Source organism: Lynx rufus, unplaced genomic scaffold (genome assembly GCF_022079265.1).
Source record: "Lynx rufus isolate CCGP_SWC_20201006 ecotype Redwood Valley unplaced genomic scaffold, mLynRuf1.p SCAF_1, whole genome shotgun sequence".
Lineage (NCBI taxonomy): Eukaryota > Metazoa > Chordata > Mammalia > Carnivora > Felidae > Lynx > Lynx rufus.
Window position 1 is genome coordinate 122,989,763 of NW_025814823.1, and position 15,758 is coordinate 123,005,520.

Genomic DNA, 15,758 nt, shown 5'->3' on the forward strand with positions numbered 1-15,758 from the left:
AGTGTCTTTTACATTTTACAGTTCCAATTTTGGCCTGGGCCTATCTGTTTATCTACCTACCTGCCTACCTATGGACCCATCTTGTGTTTTGGGTAGAGCACTCGACAAGGGGTGGGCACTCATGAGAGACACCTGGAAAAGCGCGCCCGCGGCGCTCTGACACCTGCCAAGACAATGTGCCCCCGACGCACTGCACTGGGTTACTAACCAGCCTCCGAATATCCCGCTCTGACTCCCACTTGATCTTCGAGATGGCTTCCTGGTGGGACTGATGCTCGCTCCTTAGGTCCCCAGCCTTTATTTTATCCGCTTGGATCATATTGCTGAGAGCCTCGTCCACCTGCTTCTTGGCAGTTTTCAGGTCCGCAATTTCCTGTAGGAGCTTAAGGCGCTCCGCGTCAAACAGTTTCCGGGCCTCCTCCCGGGCCTCGATGGTGAGCGCTGTCCGTACTTTGTCGCTGCTGCCGTCCCGGAGAGCACACAGGGCCGACTTGAGCCTCTGGATCTCCCCATCCCGCAGCTTCACTGTCCTTGACATTTCTTGCTCGTGCTGCTTGATGAGATTCTCCCGCACGGCCTGCAGCTCCTTCATCTTCTCCTCGTGGAGCTTGGCTTTGAGTTCCGTCACCAGGACCGTGTGCTTGCGCTGCTCCAGCTCACGGATCCTCTTTGCTTCTTGAGTCTTCTCTCTCTCAAGCTTAGACACCTGAAGGCAGAGAGGTCAAAGGATGAAACGGGAGGAGCCTTCAAGGAAAGCATCTCTAGCTCGGGCCCTCTGGGCTCCTAACCCCTCATCGCTTCCTCCCAGCCGCGGTGTCCTCTGAGGGAAGGGAACCGAAGGGCCCAAAGGGGGAAATATAGTGCAGGCCAGGAGGAAATACCTGGGGATGCTGTATTACTTTGTGCGGCAGTATCTGATGTTCCTCGGCCTTACTGTCCCATGTGTGGTCTGCAGACAGCCAGCACAGGCATCGCCCAGAAGCTTGTCAGAGATGCGCGATCTGGGGCTCCTCCTTCCCAGACCTCTAATCAGGACGTGCATTTTAACAAGTCCCCAGGTGACCGCATGCACATCAAAATTAGGACACGGAGCTATAATGGTTTTCACCTTGGTGGGGAGGAGTTCAAAACAGACCACCTGCACACCTTTTCAGGCTACACATTCCCGGCCAGGTGCAAGCTGATTAAATGTGGGCATCTTAGGATTGTTCAATATTACGATCAGATTTGTAAAATGGTGCCCAAAGTGATATTACAAAACATTTCCCCCCTTTTTCCCCTTCCTTTTTGTCTGAGGCACTGGGGGAGGTAAAAAAATAAAGATAGTTGATACATTCTGAACATCATGTTTCCTTCTGTGACAACTTAGTTCTACCCCCAGACATTATACATACACACACACACCAGCCAAAAACAGTGCAGATCACTGGGCTGTCTCTGCCAAAGGGGTCTGGTGTCTGGAACTTTCTGCATGGTCCACAGATGTCCCTTTGTGCCCTTCTCTACCTCCACTCTTCTCCCTCTCCTGCTCCCCCAACAACCAACCTGCCAAGCAGTTTAATAACTATTCCTTCCAGCCTTTAGACCTTTCAGGTACTTTGGTTGAACAAAATCTTCTGTGTTTTGTTACATTTGTAATGATAACATAGGTCTTCTTGTAGATTAGCCATGGCACTACCTTAATCTGGTGTGTGAGTCTGGCTCTGATTCAGTAGATCAGGGTGGGGGCCTGACATTTGTAGCTTGAAAAAGCCTCTTAGCAAATGTTCCTTATTTTTGTCCTCCCCTGAACCCCACATCTCTGCTGCCTATCTTTGTCTCTCTGCCTCTGCCGTGTACCCAAAGAATCTCTCTCCTCTCTCTCTCTCTCTCTCTCTCTCTCTCTCACACACACACACACACACACACACAATAAACTAGAAAAAGGGAAGAATTAGGCAACCCCTGGAGTAATATCTGGTTGAGTGGAATTGGGTCTCTGCCATTTGTAAAATTGGAAGTTTTCGTGAAATAATTGTGAAGTCTCTCCAGCTGAAAAATGTTACGATTCAAACTCCTCATTCAGACTACTGTAATTATAATACAAGCGTGTGAGATTTTACTTACCTTAACAGTTTACCTACCTTTGGCTAGAGCAGAATTTTCTAAGTCCACCTGGCAATTTATGAATATTTTATTTTAAAGGCACAGCAGTTATTCCCACGTTGGTTATTCTAAAAGAACTCAGGGCACAAGGAGACTTGGCAAAATAAACAGCCAGGCATCCTTAAATGGCTGTCTTTTGATCTTGCTTCCAACTCAGGCCAAGGTCCCTTCCTGGATGCGTTTTTATTAAATATGCTCTAGAGCTGTGCTATCCAGTCTGGGGACTACTAGCCACACCAAGTGCTTGAAATGCCCCAGGTCAGAATTGAGACTTGCTCTAAGTGAAAATACACACCAAATTTTGAAGTCTTAGTGTAAGACAAAGAATGTAGAAGTCTTAGTAATCGTTTTTATATAGATTAGATGTTGAAATAGTATTTTGGATAAATTGGGTTACATAAAGTATCTTATTAAAACGAGGGTCGCCTGGGTGGCTCAGTCGGTTAAGTGACCGACTTGTGATTTTGGCTCAGGTCACGATCTCGAGGTTCGTGAGATGGAGCCCGGTGTCTGGCTCTGCACTGGCAGCACAAAACCTGCTTGGGATTCTCTCTCTCTCTGCCCCTCCCATGCATGTGTGCACATGTGCTCTATGTCTCTGTCTCAAAATAAATATTAAAAAAAAACAATGATTCCTTTTATGTTTTATAATTGTGGTTACAAGAAATTTAAAAATTATATACATGGCTTGCATTTGTGGATCCCATTATATTTCTCCTGGACAGCTATGGTCTAGGGTTCTTGGTGTGTTGAATGAATAAACCTGGCTTTCCCCACGCTGCTGGTGACACTTCTCTTAGTAAAGCCCAAGTCTGACGTGATCTATGTACTTGCTCAAAAATCACCCAGGGCTCCTTTATGTTGTAGAATGGAACCCCTACACCTCAGCTTTGCCCTTCAGGCTCTCAGAATATTTGGCTGGGGTGCCTGGGTGGCTCAGTCAGTTGAGCAGCTGACTTCTGCTCAGGTCATGATCTCATGGCTCGTGAGTTCCAGCCCCACATCGGGCTTTTTGCTGACAGCTCGGTGTCTGGAGCCTGCTCGGATTCTGTCTCCCTCTCTCTGCCCCTCCCCCACTCGCGCTCCGACTCTCTCTCTCAAAAGATGAATAAACATTAAAAAAAAGTGAAAAAAAAGATTCGGCTGGACTTCCAGCTCCCATTTCTGCTTCCTGCTGTACCTCTCCTCACCTGTCCCATAATACAGGCATGATTAAGGGGGATTATGCTCTTTCCTGCACATGCCCTGAATCTCTGTACCCATGTGCCTATGGTTTTCTCTTCCTGACCTGCCCTTCCCTCAGCTCTCTTGGGGATCCTCTCATCACTCGTGGCCAGCTAGATGTCACCTTCTCCAGTCATACCACCCCGACTGCCCAGGACAAACCTCATTTCTCCTGCTTATGTCTTTTCAGTGCACTTGGCTAATACCCCCTTACTGCTCCTTTCTGCATTTTTCTTTATACTATGGGTATCGTTTTTTGCATGCTTATCTGTCTTCACCACCTCTTCTCCTGCTCCTACTCCAGACTGCAAACTGCTCGAAAGCTGCCAACAAGCCTTGTTCATCTTTGTCTACCCAGTGGTTGCCAGCACAACACATAATAAAGAGCCTGAGAGTGTGTGTGCAATTAAAGAATGTATGCCAGTATGTTTCCCTGGCTAGCCCTCTAACCAGAGGCAAGAATAATACATCCTGTCATATGGTTTAGAGAACACAGACTTGTAGGGTTTCTTGGAGCAACCGCTCATCCATCACTTCCCTGCATAAAACAATCAAAGAAACAAATAAACAAAAGACCATCACATATAAGAATGCCTTTCTTCTGCTTGATAATTCTCTCAGTGCTTCAATAAGGACAACCTAAACCTTACTCCCCATTTTTCTAGAATAAACTCATGACTAGACTATGGGTAGATAAACCACAGCCCATGAGACAAATAATTTCTTGCCTCTATTTTTGTGAATAAAGTTTTACTGGAACACAGTCATGCTCTTGCCACAATGGAGTTCAGCGGTCTCAGAGAGACTGGTCTGCAAAGCCAAAAATCTGTACTATTTTGCCCTCTACAGAAAAAGCTTCCTGATTTCTCTTCTAATAATGCAGTTTTTGTGAAAAAAGAGGGCTTATTTTTCATTGATTTAGAAACTCTGATAATTTACCCTGCACTTGAAGTTAACTTTACTTCAAGTGATAAGAAATTAGTTACCTTCAATTTCAGCAGGTTGTACTTACGTTAGGCCTTTGGAACATCTTGACTATAAAGGCTGGCAGGTAGCAACTTACTTAACAGAAATTTTAGCAGTTCTTTTGAGAACAATAAATAACTAGTAAAAAGGGACAAAGGATAAGTAATTCTGGGTTTGCATTTTTATTTAACAATCTGCTATATCTAAGGAAGTTGCTTTATCCCTCTGAGGATCTTTGGTTATGCTTACAACTTACCCATAACAGGATTATTTTGTGGGTTAAATTAGATAATGCTTGGGAAAGTACCTTGAACTGTAAAGTACTATGAAAAGGAGGGTAATATTACTGACTATAAGAGGAGATATCCAGGACCTAAAATTATTTATGTCAAACTCTCTGCAGGGGTCTTAGATTATTTTACATTGTGATTCTGTCATTTCCCTCAAATTATAAACACTGATCCTTTGTGTGTAGATTGGAGATGAATAAAAAAGAAAAAAAATGAAAATATAGGTATACAGAAAATATATTCCAACCTGAAGAAAAAAACAAATACAAACACTGGCCTTCTTGTCCATCACTTAAAGGAATCCATAGAACTCAAAGAAAATTCAAAGGCATTGATTGATTACATTTGGCATTTTTCATGTCTGCTTATTTGGTTGCCATAGAAACTGGCATTTTTGCAGAATTTCTAGGTATGACTTGTTTTTCTAAGCTTGGGAGAAGTGTTTGACTATGAAGGAGACACAAAGGATGTGACTGACATTTGGGAGGGAAAAAAAAGCCAATTAAAATTTTTGTAGTAAAATAATTTTCTGAAAATTATTTGCAGCTCAGATTGTACTGGTAAGAAAATGGACTTTACCATCTTAATGTAAATGGTACCCAAAAAGAGAAAAGACTACTCCTAACAATGAAAAATATAAAGACAATACTTGAAGTGGAAAAAAAAAATACTTGGAAGAAGAAAGAATCCATTTTGATAAGTGGAAATATTTCAGACAAAAATTTCCACTGTATCACATGATAGCACTTATTGGAGGTTTACTGTGAGTTTGGCACCTTCCCAAAGGCTTTACACACACCACCATGTTTACCCTCAGCAGCTGTGATGTAGGTAACATCTGTGTCACCTGAACGTCAGATGAGAAGCGTGAGGACTGGTCTCTGTACAAACAGAGTGTGAAGAAGACTGTGGAGAGACCAGTGTGGGCCAGGAGGCGGGTCTGGGTCAGGTCCTGGACCTGCCTGCTCACTTTGAAACCTCCAGCAAGCTCTTTACCAACCCCAGCCTCAGTTTTCTCATAAGTAAACTGGGATTGGGGGCCTCATTCTCATATGGTTGTGAGGGCTGAATTAGATAATGTTTCAAAAGTCCTCTGCAAAGGCTGGAACACCTGGGAGATTAATAATTATCAATAGTTAAATAGTACAGTGTTAATTTTGACAGATATTGTACATATTAATACTATTATATCATGCAATGCTATATTAATACCATAATATCATGCAATGCTATATTAATACCAACAACATAACTATAAAAACCCATATTATCAGGCTAAGACTAACATTACTATTATATTAAGACTGTAATAACTATTTTCCTAACAGATACAGATGTTCAAAGGTAAAACTGGGCCTCCTAGGGATGTCTTGAGTTCCCTAGTATTAGCAGCATCTACTCTTAACTTGGAAGAAACTCAGATTATGTGTGTGCAGGAGTGGGGGGTGGGGTGAGACAGGACAAGGGGCTGAGCAGTGAGCAGGGCTCTGAAAGATACAGAGGTCTTATGGAAGAGAACAAATCCCTAGGAAAATGTAATCTTACTGAGAAGAGCTGACACTGTGACAGAAGCAAGAACATTTATGACTATCCCACAATGGTCTCGCATTGTATCTTCCGTTCTAGTCTGGCCTTTGAAAAATGCCAGTGTAAATTCTGCCAAGATAAAGATGGTGATGTTTGAGCTTTGACGTGACCTTAGAAATCTAGGTTTAAAAATTGGATAGCCTTGTCCAAGATAAGGAAGTTGAGAGGTTATCAAGGCAAGACAAGCTAATGTTAAGCCTTGGTGTGGATTATCTGCCCTGAATGTTCCAGGAGATCAAAACTCACAGTAAGCAGGCAGGGGGTCTCCCAGGCACTAAGTACCACTCAGTCAGGAGATGAGAAGGAGGGAAAAGCTCCCACTATCACAAGGTTGCTTATAAGGGCAATTTTACACGACTGGGAAGGTACAAAGGCTTCTATTGTTGCATTTCTTACTTTTAGACATTTAACACTTCCTGAAAACAAAACAAAAAGTGCATAAGGCAAGAAATACTGCCTCCCAAATTGGGGCCTTGAACGTGGAGGCTCCCTAGCAGTCACCTGAGGACAAGGGTTGGCTGATTTTCTGGGAGTCCTGGAGGCAACAAGATATTCAGTATTACCCAGGTCATCCGGGAATTCCCATTTTGGCTCCTTCCTCCACTTGCTGTGTCATTGGGAGCACATCAGTTAAATGAGTTAAGAACTCATTTTCTTTTTCAGAGAAATTGGAATAGTAATTACACCTTGCCCTCCTCCCAGGCTCGCTGGGAGGTCTGAAAGTGTTCTGCAGTCTGAGGGCTGTTCCAGTTGTGCAAACTCCTGTCTGGAGCTGACTCCTCCAGACCCTGAAACCCAGGCCTGCTGCTTTGCTGCCTCCAGCGTAGAGCCCTGTTCTCTGCTACCTGGGCCTCCAAGCCCTCGGTCACGGTGCCCTCGGGGTTCACTGGAGCTGTAGGCTGCCTCTGAGGAAAAGTAGGAAGCCCTAGGGAATTGGTGAGTGGATTTCACATCTCACAGCAATCCCCCGTGAGCTCACACCCTGGGCAGTGGATCATGGCCTCACGCTGTCCACAGGAGAGACAAACAGAGGAAAACACCGAAGCCTAATGGCTCAGAGGGCTGGTCCAAAAAAGAGACAGACCTGGATGGAAATCCTTTCTCTGCTCAAGCCTGGGGCTTTCTACCTAAATAAATAAATTTATGCCAGGGGGTTGTTGGGGAAGTTTCTAAAAGGCAACATGAGAATGTTGTCAACAAGTAGCAGTGAGCACCTCCTTCATGCCAGGCAGTACTCAAATCACTGAAGGCATCTTCCCTAGGGGGTACCTTAAGCACACATGGTCTCTTACCCATGAGAAGCTTACATTATACTGAGAGTGAGGGAGTCAGCAGGCGATACATAAGCAGAACATGATACCTTCAGACAGTACAGAGTTCTATGACACAGGTACAGCAGGGTGATGTGACAGAGTAAATGGATGTAGGGGAAGAGGCATCACCTAGACCAGGGGGCCAGGGGACGTCTGACCCCTGAGGATCCTGAGAGCTATCTCCATGCAGGAAGAGCTGGAGCACACAGTTGCCTTCCCTGACGTATCCCTACCATTCTGGAAGGACTGTAGCGACTCTATGCTGTCCACAATCCGCTCATTTTATAGACATGAGTGTGCAGGCTCAGAAATGACAAGGATATACAGCACAGAGGCCTCACTTTCTGTTCCCTCCTACCCACCACAGGGGCCTCCCCGGTTCCATCTTCTCAGTCATTATGCTTGGAGTTCAGTCAAAACGACCGACTTACCTGAATTGTTATTCCTATCAGTGCTTGGCAACTCTTGTAGACAAATTTCTACTAACTAGATGTTGATTGTGTCTAGTATTTTTGTTTCATTTCCCCGCAGTGGAAACGCAGACATCTATGGGGGAAGGGTTCATCTACTCCCACCCCCAACACTTTCTTTCTTCACTTGTAATTTGCATAATAGTGTAGAACAAACTTCTGCCATTCTTTCTTTCTTTGCTGAAGGTTTCCATTTTTTTCCGGACCTTTAAATTTTTTTAAGCTTATTTATTTATTTGGAGAGAGGGCCAGACAGAATCTCCGCACTGTCATCGCAGAGCCCAATGCAGGACTCGAAATCACGAACCATGAGATCGTGACTTGAGCAAAAACCAAGAGTCAGACACTTAACCAACTGAGCCACCCAGGTGCCCCAGATCTTCCCTTTTTTTATATATTAAATATAATTTATTGTCAAATTGGTTTCCATACAACACCTAGTGCTCATCCTAACAGGTGCCCTCCTCAATGCCCATCACCCACTTTCCCCTCTCCCCCAACCCCCATCAACCCTTCAGTTTGTTCTCAGTATTTAAGACCATGGGGGAGGGGAAGGGAGAAAAAAAGTTACCTTCTTATTTTTTAAGAGCATAGGTTCTGTAAGACATGGAAATAACCTAAGTCCATCAATGGATGAATGGATAAAGAAAGTGTGTGTATACACACATTATATAAAGTACATATACACAATAAAATATCATTAAGCCACTAAAAAGAAGGCAATCTTGCCATTAGCAAGAACACAGTTGGACCCTGAGAGTATTATGCTAAGTGAAATAAGTCAGAGACAGAAAAACAAACACTATGTGATCTCACTTGGATGAGGAATCTAAAAACCTTGAACCCACAGATACAGAGAACAGATTGGTGGGTGTCAGAGGCCGGGGGTTACAGGTGGGAGAAATGGGTAAAGGCGGTTAAAAGGGAAAAACTCCTAATTATAAGATGAATAAGATCTGGGAATATAAGGTACAGCATGGTGGGTATAATTAACAAGACTGTACTGCATATTTGAAACTTTTGAAGACAGAAGGGCACCTGGGTGACTCAGTTGGTTAAATGTCCAACTCTTGATTTCAGCTGAAGTCATGATCTCATGGTTTGTGGGATGGAGCCCCACGTCAGGATCTTAGCGGACAGCGTGGAGCCTGCTTGGGATTCTCTCTCTCTCCCCCCTCCTCTTTTGTGCCTGAAGACTCTCTTTCTCTCTCTCTCTCAAAATAAATAAATAAACTTTTAAAAAAGATATAGAACATTGAAAAACAAGAAAGTTGTGAAGAGAGGAGATCTTAAAAGTTCTCATCACAAGAAAAAATATTTTGTAACTATGTGAGGTGATGGATGTTGAGTAAACTTCTTGTTGTAATCATTCTTTAATATATACATATGTCAAATCATTATGTCACACACCTAAAATGAATACAATGTGACATATCAGTTATAGCTCAATAAAGCTGGGGAAAATGTATCAGAAAAGAAAATAAGAGAATAGACTTTGGAGGAGACGCAAAGGGAGTGGAAAAACCAGTTCTGCCACCTACTAACATGTGACTCCGGGTAAATTATGTTACTTCACTGAGCCTCAGTTTCCTCATCTGTAATATGGGGATAACAACAATGGCCACCTACACTTGAATCATGATACTGAACATGCTTGACACAAACTCACTATTCAAGACCAACATACCCACAAACATCCGTATGAAGTAGACACTGCTATTCTCCCATTTGACAGAGGAGGAAAAGGAAACAGATGGATTTTAAAACCTCCTCAGGGTCACCCAGGTGCTAAGTGAGAGAGGTGCAGTGATGTCAGGATGAAATGTGCTTATTACAGTGTGTGACAGATAGTACACGGTCACATTCAATAATGTGTAGCTATTTATATAATCAGTTTAAAACATTCATGACTCTGTCTGCAGTGTGTTCTGTAAATGTCAGTGGGAAGATGTGTCTTTCCGGAAAAATGAGTAATGCTCCATCGTTCCAAAGGTTTCCCCTCTTTACATTGCCCATTTCTCAGTAGCTGAATTGTGATTTTATCATGATAGCCTAGGAGCCAAACTGAGAGGATGAGTTCCATCTTGGCATTGTCTATATTCTCTCTCTTAAAGCCTGGGCCTTTGGAAACACAATCATATTTATTTTAATAAAACTGCTTTATGACTTGCTTGCCCTCTAAATTCCCTTTGCTCTTTGGGGAAGGCTGCTGACAGGCAGTGGGGCTTTGTTTTAGTCCCTGTGCTGGGACTGTAATTAACTGCCACAGAGAGGGAGACTGGGGGCAGCCAGCAGAGAGAAGGATAAGGGCAGTGCTTTTCTATATGAGCTGACTTCCAGGCTCTTGTCAGAGGAAGGGGAGGTTACATTTGATCTGCTGGCTTAGATACCAGTGCCAGGCCCTGAATAAACAGGTAGCCCTGTCCACACTCAAGACTTCCCCCTTTTAAAAGACTTGAATGTGTGCAAAATTGGCAGTGGTAGGGTCTGCAGGACCTCTGCCTTTTGAAACCTCAGGAGTCTGCTCTCCGTAAATCAGTGTCAGTTTATGGCTACCGGTCTCCAGATGGACAGGCTTCTCCCATGAATGGAGTTTGTCATCCTGTCATTACTACAATTAAAGGAGTCGGCCTCCCTTGAAACGTTATGCTGCCCCAGGGAAAGTTAAAACTGGTGAAATGTTCATAGACTGTCGGACCTGGAAGGAATCTTAGAGTGGTATGTTTGCCAACAAGAAGGCAGAGAGCCACCTCCACGGGGACTGCCTGGACGGTCTGCTAGAGGTACAAGTCCTGGCCCTCACCACGCCTGCTTTATCAGAATCTTTGCGCTGTGGGCCCAGAGATCTCAATTTTTAATGAGTTCCCCCAGGTTATTCTAATGCACAGTGATGCTTGAGAGACAAAGATATGCAGAAACACATTCAGTCATCTGAATTACGGGTCAAGGTATTGAGACACTTAAATTTGTCCCCAAGGAGAGATAAACACAAGGCCCTGGTCTACTGACTCTCAAATGAATGTTTCTGTTTTGTTTTATTCTCTTTGTTTTTATGATATCACGTCCCTTTTGCTTCATGGAAAAAAGCTTCCTTCACAAATTTTACAATGGGGTCTGGTTATCCAAGGTTAAGCCTTAGCAGAGACAGGAGGCAAGGGACTTTGGCAGATCCAAGCTTTATTATTGCTGAAACCAGGAGAATCGATATTTGGGAAAATAAATAATTTTAAAAATTGTTTAAGTTTATTTATTTTGAGAGAGAGAGCAAGAGCAGGAGAGGGGCAGACAGGGAGGGAGAGAGAATCCCAAGCAGGCTCCTCACTGTGGACACAGAGCCCGATGTAAGGCTCAAACCCATGACCTGGTGGAAGTCAAGAGTTGGATGCTTAACTGACTGAGCCACCCAGGTGGCCCAATAATTAATTTTTTTAATGTTTATTCACTATTTTTGAGACAGGGACAGAGTGTGAGCAGGGGAGGGGCAAGAGAGAGGGACACACAGAATCCAAAGCAGGCTCCAGGCTCTGAGCTGTCAACACAGAGCCAACCACAGGGCTCGAACTCACAAACCGTGAGATCATGACCTGAGCTGAAGGTAGATGCTCAACCAACTGAGCCACCCAGGCGCCCCAATAATTAAAATTTAATAGTAATGTCAAGGAAGAAGATATAGATAAAAAAGAATAAGGATATTGATTTTTGATCTATAGCTAGATCAGGAACATCTATTCGTGTTACTATAGAAAGAGTTATCTACATAGGGCAACTTTATGCTGGCAGTTGCCTGGTTTGGAGGGAGCAAAATGTCTCCTGTATGTCGGATATTTGAAAATACTTCCCTGTCTGTGACCCTATTTGATATCTGCACCACTCTGGAGAGATTAGTGTTAGCATATCCAGCTAAGAGATGAGATTCAGAGGAGTGAAGAAACTTTCCTAAATTGAGTTAGCAACTGACTCAGGTACAGAGGTATTAGAAAGAATATTACTATGAATAATTTTTTAGGAGTATACCAGGTGCCTGGCATCTCTCTGAGCGTGTGATACGAATTTTCTCATCCAATCATCATAACTGCTTTACATACTTGCCTAACTGGAACCTCATCAGAGCTCTTGAGATAGTAGGATGTTGCTGACGAAGCTAAGGTATAAGGAATGAATCACCCTTCATTCGTTCCTCTGCTTAGTCGACAAACCCAGGCTAAGCTTTTCAGTTCTAGACATTTATTTAGGTTCTGGGGATAGAGGTCAGGTAGGACTCTGCTTTCTTGGAGATTACACTGGACAGCAGAAATATGCACTAAACAAGTAAATAGATAAATACAGAAATCACTATTAAACGAATCAAAATAGGCTATGGAAGTAACTGGGCATGAGAAGTGTACTATCTTAGAGACTGTGACATATGGTAGGTACCAGAGCTGACATAGGAAAGAGGTACACAGCTGCCTGGTGGCAAAGGGGCAAAGGCCCTAAATGTGATCAGTGGATATTTTGATCCAGCAAAGAGGATATAACAGAGTCATCCGGGGTAAAGTACTGTGAGATCGCTCATCGAGGGGCGGAAGAGATATCCTGTAGTGGTAGGGAAAACCCTTTGGCTTTGAGAAAGGTAAGAAGCCGCTGAAGGGTTTGAGAAGAGGAGTGACCTGATACGATCTATTTTAGAAAGGCTGTCCTGTGCCATACCGGGAAGAACCCATAGAGGGCAGAGCGGAGCTCGCCCAGGACAGGACAACTAAGAAGTGGTGGGAGGGAGTGGGGGTGGAGGTCGTCTCAATGATTATACCTGGTTTCCTGAACCAGGCTTCCTGAGGAGGCAGAGATCAGTCTCATGAGCATGTTATTTTCACCTTCTGTGAATCCTGTGCTCGAGTCCTGCCACACACACACACAAGAGAATCTCCATAAATACAGGGGTCGTTGCTCTTCTCAGAAAATGGCAGAGAGGAGCCACTGGGGTGGGCCAGCAGGCAGAGCTGGGCCAGAGCCGCTCTCCAGGCTGTGGCCCCAAGGGGCCTCACTCACCTTGGACTTCTCCTGATGCAGCTCTATCTGGATATCGGTGAGCTTGGTTCTGAGGTCTTCATTGGCAGCTTGAAGGGCGACGATGAGCGCTTCGGGCTTCTCGCCCTTATTTCGCCCTTTCTTGGACATTGTTCCTTTCTAAAGGGAGTCTGCTGCTTTTTAATTCCTTTCAAACAGGTGCTGCCATGTTACTGCTTCTTCTCCTGGGGGCGATGTTTCAGCATCTACTGCGTGGTGCTCCTTGGTAAGGTCTCCTCAGCCGCTGCCCTGGAAGCCCTGATTAGAGGCAGAGACAGCGGTTACTGCTGTGGCAGAGACCTGGGAGAAGTGCCAGGCGGTGTCTCTCAGCCTGAGCAACATGTAGGAGCCTCCTCCTGAGGGATCCTGTCCCCAGATCCTCCCATCCACCTTGCACATAAATTTAGAGCGATCTTTCCAAAGATCTGGTCTGGTCATGTCGATGCCCTGCTCAAAATCCTCCAAAGACCTATGACTATTTGAGTGTATCTTTCATATCTTGGAGTGCGCTTTATGTCTTTCAGCTCAGGTTCTCTTTCCCTCTCTCTCTGCCTCTACCCTGCTAGCACTCACTCATGCCACACACACACTCCCTCTCCCTCAAATAAAATGTAAAAAAATTAAAAAAAAATAAATAAGCACTAGTTCTTTCAGAAGTATAGACAAGGACTTCTCCCTCCAGTGGGGTGAATAAGGAGTTTCCTTGAAGAAGGTGGCACTGGCCTGGAATTTGAGGAGTAGGATGTTAATGGATTTGGAAACAGGTGAAGCATCCTGAGCGAAAGAAATGGCAGGTGCTGATATACAACAAAAACAAACAAACAAACAACCACAGTAACTATTTTGTGGGGAAAAAATGGGGGCCTGATCCATTAGGCAGAGTATGGCTGATGGGCACTAATACTGGACAGGGTGCCTGGAAATGACAGATTGCGGGAGATCTGGCACATCAACCTTAAAATTTTGGAATCTTACATTTTTAGTAAGCAATGGAAGCCATTGAAGTTCGTGGCAGGTGGATACCCTAACAGGGAAATGCTTTGGTGTAGTCATTCTGACGGCAAAGTGGGGAGAAAATGCAGGTAGGGAGACTAGATAGAAGGCTACCGAACTTTCCAAGGTGAAGGATGATGAAGTCCTAAACAGACCAGAAGCAAGAAGAGAGTGAAAAAGAGGGATGTGTCTTAATCTACAAATTCTTCAATTCTTCGCAGGAACAGGATCAGAAAAATATGGGTATGAAACTGTTAAAATCAATGGGAAAAACATGGCAAGATACTAGAGAAAGTTTGTCGCAAAACCTTTTTGAAAATTGGGTATTGTGTACACGGAGGTGCTTCAGTCCACAACTATGGGGAATTCCTACTGGTCACCCATATGTTCTGGCAGCTGCTGCTCTCTCAAGGCCCATGGTATACAGCCTGGAGGACCATGCTGGGATCCTGGGCTTCCTGCCATTTCTACATGAGCACTGGGGCCCTGCCTTTTGGAGTGTGACCCTAGGGAAAGGGCTAGGGAGAGGTTAGGAGGCAGGGAGGACCAGTCTGTCTCCAGAAGTCATGGAACTATCCACCATTTTCCACCCTAATCTGGATGCTGGCGTCGTTCTTCATGCTTATTTTGCAAATTTGCCAAAGTATTTAAGTGTACAGGTGGGAGATGTCTAAGAGGCCACCATTCTTTGCTTTTAGAGTTGAAATGAATTTAACAAGCTTTTATTGGATTTTTACGACAAATACTGCTAGGCACAAAGCTACATGAGACAGTATTTAACTTCAAGAAGGTGCTAGGCGAGTAAACTCACACATGTATGTTAACAGGTTTCTCTTCCTCTAGCTGATCTCTAAATATTGCTGGTCCCCAGGGTTCCCCAAAGTTATCTCCTCTGGTCCCACCTATAGAGTAATGACTCCCCATTTTATATCCATAGCCCTGACCGTTCCCCAAATCCTGACTCACATATTCAACATCTTACTTACCAATTCTACCGGGATATTTGACTGGCCTATCAAACCTAACCTAAAACATGGATGTCTTTATTACTAGTCCCTCACAGCCTTATTCCCTCCAGGCTTCCCATATCAATAAATGCACCACGAAAGGCCCAGTTGTTCAGATCTAAGCTTAGAAGCCATCCTTTTTTCTTGTATCCATCATTTCTCTTCTCTAGTCCACCGAGGGTCCTGTTTGTGTTTCCTATAAAATATGACTCCCTTTGGTCAACTTCTCTCAAACCCCTATGGTGCTGCCAGAACACAAAAAAAGAAGGAATTTGAGGAAAGCTTCATAGTCACTTCATAGCCTTATGGTCTTCCTGGATGAAATAAGACTTTCCTTTTCTTCTTCTTTTTTTTTTTTTTTCAACGTTTATTTTATTTTTGGGACAGAGAGAGACAGAGCATGAACGGGGGAGGGGCAGAGAGAGAGGGAGACACAGAATCGGAAACAGGCTCCAGGCTCTGAGCCATCAGCCCAGAGCCTGACGTGGGGCTCAAACTCACGGACGGCGAGATCGTGACCTGGCTGAAGTCGGACGCTTAACCGACTGCGCCACCCAGGCGCCCCTCCTTTTCTTCTTTTTAATATTTACTTATTTTTGAGAGAGAGAGAGAGAGAGAGAGAAAGCGTGCATGTATACGAGTGGGGGAGGGGCGGGGGGGTGGAGAGAGGATCTGAAGCGGGCTCTGTACTCCCAAACTGCGCTCAAACTCATAAAC

The 15,758-nt window shown here is 44.3% G+C and overlaps 1 protein-coding gene across 3 annotated transcripts in view; it reads right to left on the reverse strand.

The window, feature by feature from the left end:
• JAKMIP2 (janus kinase and microtubule interacting protein 2) overlaps nucleotides 1–13,152 on the reverse strand; it is a 68,047-nt gene extending 54,895 nt beyond the window's left edge. For all 3 annotated transcript variants that reach the window (XM_047102505.1, XM_047102655.1, XM_047102588.1), the window contains exons 1-2: nucleotides 13,024–13,152; nucleotides 209–706 (exon numbers count right to left, since the gene is read on the reverse strand). In XM_047102505.1, the coding sequence (XP_046958461.1) occupies nucleotides 209–706; nucleotides 13,024–13,152 (627 nt within the window). The remainder of the gene's footprint in view (nucleotides 1–208; nucleotides 707–13,023) is intronic.
• Nucleotides 13,153–15,758: the final 2,606 nt, after the last annotated feature.